This window comes from Galeopterus variegatus, unplaced genomic scaffold (assembly GCF_000696425.1).
Source record: "Galeopterus variegatus unplaced genomic scaffold, G_variegatus-3.0.2 Scaffold330, whole genome shotgun sequence".
NCBI classification, from domain to species: Eukaryota; Metazoa; Chordata; class Mammalia; order Dermoptera; family Cynocephalidae; genus Galeopterus; species Galeopterus variegatus.
The window spans coordinates 718,909-725,931 of record NW_007726441.1 but is presented as its reverse complement, the minus strand read 5'-3'; the positions used below and the strand labels follow the sequence as shown (position 1 = coordinate 725,931).

The window sequence follows — 7,023 nt, the reverse complement described above, 5'->3', positions numbered from 1 at the left end:
GAGGTGTCGGTGATGGGCCATAATAATCATATACATTGTATATTGACAAATAAAAATTTAATGAAAAAAAAAAAATGATACCCCAAAGACCATAAAAACTACAATTCATAACACACATTCTTGAAGTATGCCATTAGTTAAAATAGAGCCCTAAAACAGTTTAAATATGATGTAATTCAAACCTGATTTGAAAATTGGCTTTACCCATCTTAATAAAATATTAATAACTTTTTTTTTTGTCTTTTTTTGTGACCAGCAAGGGGATCGCAACCCTTGGCTTGGTGTCACCCGCACCGCGCTCAGTCGCCCGCACCGCGCTCAGCCAGTGAGTGCACCGGCCATCCCTATATAGGATCCGAACCCACGGCGGGAGCGCCGCTGCACTCCCAAGCACCGCACTCTCCTGAGTGCGCCACGGGGCCAGCCCAAGTATTAATAACTTTAAATCTTATGTGTATTGTTTAGCCTTCTAAAAGGAAGAGACTCTGTGTATACTATTTATTAAGTGTTCTGCACTTTGCCTGAACTGATTACATTTTGATACCCATAAGTAAAGTGGTACTACTAGAGAGAAGGTATATTGAGAAACTTCTCTGCTATTCATAGATTTATAATAAATATGGCCCTAAAGATTTTCTGATCCAGAACCTCATTGTTTTAGAAGCTGCTAGTTGTCTACCCAAACCTCTTTTCTCCCTGTCTTAGAACCCCTGTTTTTAGCTGGGTGCATGGCCACCTGAATAAAAGTTACATTTCTCAACCTTCCACGTAGGAGGACATAGCTATATGACTAAGCTCTTGCAATGGAACCTAAGTAAACATTTGTGTTGCAGCTTTTGGGAAACTTCACAAAAGGCAGTAGGGGCCTATCCATGGACATGCATTTTGTCTGGAATGTGGTTGTTTTGGCTGGAGATCTATTTTGGCCTGTAAGGATGAGGGATACCCTGGCCCAGATGACTGTAGAGTTGCCATTACAACCTTGGACTACCACTATCTAGACTCAGATATGAGAGAGAAAGAAGTTTCTATTCTTTTTCAATCACTGTCTCAGGATTTCTGATATTTGAAGCTGAATTTAATTGCAGGCAATAGTGTATTTCTAGTGACAGATTTTCATTCATTCATTCTTTGAACACATAGTTATTGAGCACTTTTTATGTGCAAGGAACTGTACTAAGTGGATATGAAACAAAGATGGTTTTATTTTAAATTTCTAAAAACTTTTGGAAAAGATTTTTGATCTTGACTCCCCTTTTCCTTTGGTCTATACTTGCCTCTATCCCCTGTGTACCAAACAATTCTTATTTCTTTCACTGTGAAGAAACATTTTTCTTGCCTTTGGATTTGAGATTGATGCTGTCTGTCATGTGAACAACATATTTTTCAAAAGTTAAAAACAAAAGCAAAACCAAAAAACACCCCAACAACCCAAGCACATAATAACTTTAAGCAAAATTTCAACTTGCATCCCCAGGCATATGACAAGTCATAATAAAATGTAATGATACAAATGCAGTCTTTGCAAATATGTAAGATATAAATATTTGTCCTTGAACAAATTCAAAATTCATGGAACATGTCTTTAAAATATTTAAATAAAGTGTGTTTTCTATATTAACATTTAGGAATATATCAAGAGCTATACTGTTTTCAGTATCAGCCACGTATACAGGGAGATATTAGAATTCTGAGTACAAATATGAGGTGAAATTCTCCCTTCCTTAAGTGACTTACTTCCCCACTAAGATCAAAAAGTGACTGGACATCTTCAGGATCAGGGTAAACAAATGCACTGCCCACTGGCTATCTGATCCAATTCTGCTGCCTGCATGGGGGAAGAATTCCCACTTACGAATTCTGTTTAAACTCCCCTTGAACTTTCCCTTATTAATTTCTGATAACTGATAAAGCTTTGGAGTTTATTTTAAAGGTAGTACATGGTTTAAGTTTAAAAAATGTTTTTTATTTCTAAATTAAAAAAACTTAAGATTATCAAATATTTAATAGATTTTTGAATAACAACAGAATTATAATAAAATTTAAAGAGCTATATAGGCATAAAAGCAGTATTACCTTTGGGTCCACATTGAGAATTTTCCTGTCTCTTCTGTATTTGAAAAGTAAGCCTTCTGGATTATCAGCAATCACTTGATAATTGGGACTTGAATTACAAACAGCAACATGACTGTCCCAGTTGTAAAAGCTATAAAAATAAATAATATTAGGAATTAAGATGTATAAAGCATTAAATTGACAAATATATTTCAAAAAATATTTGAGGTAGTTCAGTCTCAAGATGAGTGGATGGGGCAGCTCGTACAACCATTTAGAAAACATCTGAGATTAAAATTCTTGCAGATTAGACTGAGTTACTCTCAAATCATTTAGATACATATTTATGACAATTTTTCATGATTTCCTGGTTTGGACACTCTGAGACCTAAGGCCTGGCCCAATATCATATTCCCAGGAGGTTAAGGAAAAAATTTGATGCAATTTAAGGCTCTTTGTTTCATCGCACTCTTCAGGAGATTGTTTACTGGAAAGGAGGGCAAGCTAAATCACCTCTTTTCATTTAAAGCAATGTCAAATTAATTCATTTCTTTTAGTCTCTATTTTTCAATAATATGCTTGTCAGGGAGTTAGAAAATTCCATTTGGGTCATTACCACAGGCCAGATATGATACGATGTATTCTATCACAATATCCATGTGAAGTGGCTCTCATTTCACAGACAAGGCGAGGAGACTAGAGGAAGTCAGCTAGCACGATTATGATCCTGCAACTAATACATCATAGGACTGATATTTCAACACAGATATGTGCACAAGTGGGCTCTTTCTGTTATTCAACACTGCATTCTAGCATTTTATCTTTTTAAAATCTTCTATGTCTTGTTTTTATACCTACTTGTCAAAACTGAATATAACACTGCCATATGAATTGGAAGAATGCTCAGTATGCTTATTTTTACATTTCCTATTCCTGTTAACACATTTCTAGTATTATGTTTTCTTTTAAAATGGCATTCACAAGGATAACTCATATATAGCTTATAGACCAGTCTGTCTCTCAAATATTTGTAATATTTATTTTTTATCCGTGTTCCCGATCTTATTTCTTGGTTGTTTTGCCCTCTATCACTTCCCTTCCTCATTTTTGAAAGAGTGGATTTTCTCTGCCCATTTTTAAAGTGGATTATTTGTTTTTTTACAGTGAAGTTGTTTGAATTGCTTGTATATTCTGGATATTAATCCCTTGTAAGATGTATAGTTTGCAAATATTTTCTCCCATTCTGTAGGTTGTCTTTTTACTGTTGATTGTTTCCTTTGCTGTGAGAAGCTTTTTACTTTGATATAATCCCAGTTGTTTGTTTTTTCTTTTGTTGCTTGTGCTTTTGGGGGTCTTATTCATAAAGTCTTTGCCCAGTCCTATGTCCTGAAGTGTTTCCCCTATGTTTTCTTCTAGGAGATCTATAGTTTCAGGTCTTATAATTGAGTCTTTAATCCATTCTGAGTTAATTCTGGTATAAGACAAAAGGTATGGTTCTAGTTTCATTCTTCTTCACATGGATGTCCAGTTTTCACAGCACCATTTACTAATGAGGCTGTCCTTTCCCCAGTGTATATTCTTGGTGCCTTTGTTAAAGGTCAGTTGGCTGTAAGTACCTGGAGTTGATTTCTGGGTTCTCTATTCTGTTCCATTGGTCCATGTGTTTGTTTTTATACCAGTACCATGCTGTTTTGGTTACTATAACTTTGTAGTATAGTTTGAAGTCAAGTAGTGTAATGCTTCCAGCTTCTATTTTTTGCTCAGGATTGCTTTGGCTACTTGGGGTCTTTTGTTGTTTCATATGAATTTTAGGATTTTTTTTCTATTTCTGTGAGGAATGTCATTGGTATTTTGATAGAGATTGCATTGAATCTGTAGGTCACTTTGGGTAGTATGCACATTTTCACAATATTAATTCTTCAAACCCATAAACAAGGATTATCTTTCCATCTTTTTGTGTCCTCTTTAATTTCTTTCAGCAAAGTTTTGTAGCTGAATAGACATTTTTCAAAGAAAGACATACAGATGAACAGCAGGTACATGAAAAAATGATCAGCATCACTAATCATCAGGGAAATACAAATCAAAACCACACTGAGGCATCATCTCACCCCAGTTAGACTGGCTATTATCAAAAAGACTGAGAATAACAAATGCTGACAATATGGAGAAATGGGAACTCTTTTACACTGTTGATGGGACTGCAAATTAGTACAGCCATTATGGAAAACAGTATAGAAGTTTCTCAAACAACTACAGATAGAACTACCATATGACCCAGCAATCCCACTTCTGGGTATAGAGCCAATAGAATGGAAAACATCATGTCAAAGGGACATCTGCACACCCATGTTCATCACAGCTCTATTTACAATACCCAAGATATGTAACCAACCTGAATGTCCATCAATGGATGACCAGATAAGGAAAATGTGGTATATATACCCAATGGAATACTACTCAGCCATAAAAAAGAATGAAATTCTGCTACTTGCAGCAACATAGATGAGCTTGGAGAAAATTATATTAAGCAATATAAGCTAGGCACAGAAAGAGAAATACCACATGTCCTTCACATATGGTAGGAAAGGAAAGGAAAGGAAAGGAAGGAAGGAAGGAAGGAAGGAAAGAAAGAAAGAAAGAAAGAAAGAAAGAAAGAAAGAAAGAAAGAAAGAAAGAAAGAGGACAGACCATGTGTTCTTCACAAGTGGGAGGAAAAAAGGAAGGAAGGAAGGAAGGAAGGAAGGAAGGAAGGAAGGAAGGAAGGAAGGAAAAGAAGAGAAAAGAAAAGAAAGACCACAATAAAATTTTGAACTTTGGAAGGAGAGAACAGACCTATAATTACTACAGGTGGGAAAGGGGATGGTGGAGAGGGGTTAGGGAGTAATTGGGTAAGAGATACAAAGAATAATTATGATTTGTAATGAAGAACATACTAATAATACTGATTTGGTCATCACATACTGTACACAAATATGGACAATCAACTCTGCATCCCATAAGTATGTATAATCAAAAATAAATAAACATTTTAGGAAAAATAAGAGTAGATTTCATTGATTAAACTCACTGAATTATATTGTTTTTTTCTTTTTTAACACTTGAGTATTATTATCTGAAAATGTAATATGTTTACCCTCAAATTTGTCAATACTCAGAAAGGACTGATGACACAGATACTTATGTCCCCGGGAGGGGGGCATATTCTTTCACTTCCCCTACCACTTTTTCTAGAGAGGACTATTCTCTCTCTTTTCCTACTACTCTTTCTATGGCCAAGACATAGGAACGTATGCCTTTTTGAGGTGCAGTGTAAGGAAAAGTGTTTTTTCAACCATCTCTGTCTGTTTAGTCAGTGTCCCCTAAGAAGGCAAGAACCACTATCTGATTGGTGTATTGATAAAAGGTGTTGAACATTTATGGCTTTAGGTCCTTACTTTAGCTAGCTTTCTTAACTGAAGTTTGCCATAGCAGGCTCAGCCCCAAATAGAGTGAGTGATGTCAGGGGAAGAGGCTGTAGTACTGGAGATAAATTCAGTTCAGTGGTGAATGTATTTGAACCAATCTGTCTGTGCCTCTAAGCTGGGTTATACAGTTCAGTTTAATCCGTAATAAAGAAGATAAATTGACCTCTGTCTTCCTGACTGTTCACTTAGAGATTGCTAAATTGGAGTGGGGGACATGGGTGTGATTTTCAATTTTATGCTTCTTTAAATAATTATTTATGAAATGTACAGATATGGATAATCCCAGCAAATGCTTGAGTCATAGCTATGCTTAGAGTGGTATGGTTTATATCACACATTCCCATCTTGTTGCTCATGCCTCAAATTAAATGCTTTATTGAAGTCCAGGCAGATTTTACATAAATACTTTTTATATAAAACAGTTAATTTGTATATATACCATGTGGTACTTTTGAGGAAGAAACTTGGGTTGTTCGTCAAAACTTTTATTCTCCTAAGCAGGGATAGGACATGGGCTTCATTTCATGTGCAATTCTAATAGCTAATAATTACTAGTATTAAATAAAATAACTAACAGTTATTTAATAATTACCATGTTCTAGGTACTGTTGTGAGTCTAATGAATGTATTACCTCATTGTTCTTATCACCAACTCCATGAAGTTGGTATGAAATTATTCATTTTATATGTGAAAAACTGACAGGGAAAGAGCATCACTTGGATCCTAACATTAGAGCCTAACTCCAGAGCCCGCTCTGCCAAACACATATGCTCTACCTTCTCCCACATACTGTTGGTGGTGGCTACCTGAAGCTCTGCAGCAGATAACACCAATTGCTCACCAAAGCACAAGTCTTCAACTTATTCTTGGGTAGACCTCCAGACTACAACTCAAGTCTCCCTTGCAGTGTATCCATGTAGTAGAAATGTAGCCAATGGAATATAGGCAGAAGCAGTATTTGCCACTTCTAGCCTGGGTTCTTAAAAACTTCCATTTTCTTTTCTGAAAAAAAAAATCCTTTGTTTTATTCCTTTCTCTACAGCTAAAGTGTCACTTTTGTCCAGTCAGCAAATTAGGTTGACTTATTTTTATAAAATCTGGCATAAGAGATAATAAAAATTGCTCCCATTTTAGGGATTCGATATCATATTTCTTGATTTATTTTGGGTGGAGAGGGGATAAGAGAGTAAATGATTGGATGCTGAAGATAAAGGAGATGCAGAAATCAGGAATGATCCCCAGGTATTTTGGATTAATTAAGTTTTCAATTAAACAAACATGTAACTAATATCCAGTATATTTCTCTGAGGTCCTGTAATTATGAGTCTATGTAAAACAAAATCTGTTTGGGGAATACACTGCTCTAGCATGGTGTTTCTTTAACTTAGATTCAGTTAGAAAAATTCCTGGGAGTGTAAGTTCTCTCTGAGCATCTAATATAAATATATTCTGAATCATCTGGATGACCACCTTATTACTGACTACACAGCCATACCATCT

The 7,023-nt window shown here is 35.6% G+C and overlaps 1 protein-coding gene across 1 annotated transcript in view; it reads right to left on the bottom strand.

The window, feature by feature from the left end:
* Positions 1-2,076: 2,076 nt before the first annotated feature.
* LOC103586306 (chromosome unknown open reading frame, human C4orf22) overlaps positions 2,077-7,023 on the bottom strand; it is a gene marked incomplete at its 3' end in the record, with an annotated part of 573,134 nt that continues 568,187 nt past the window's right edge. The window contains exon 5 of the mRNA XM_008567547.1: positions 2,077-2,206. Within this exon, the coding sequence (XP_008565769.1) occupies positions 2,077-2,206 (130 nt within the window). The remainder of the gene's footprint in view (positions 2,207-7,023) is intronic.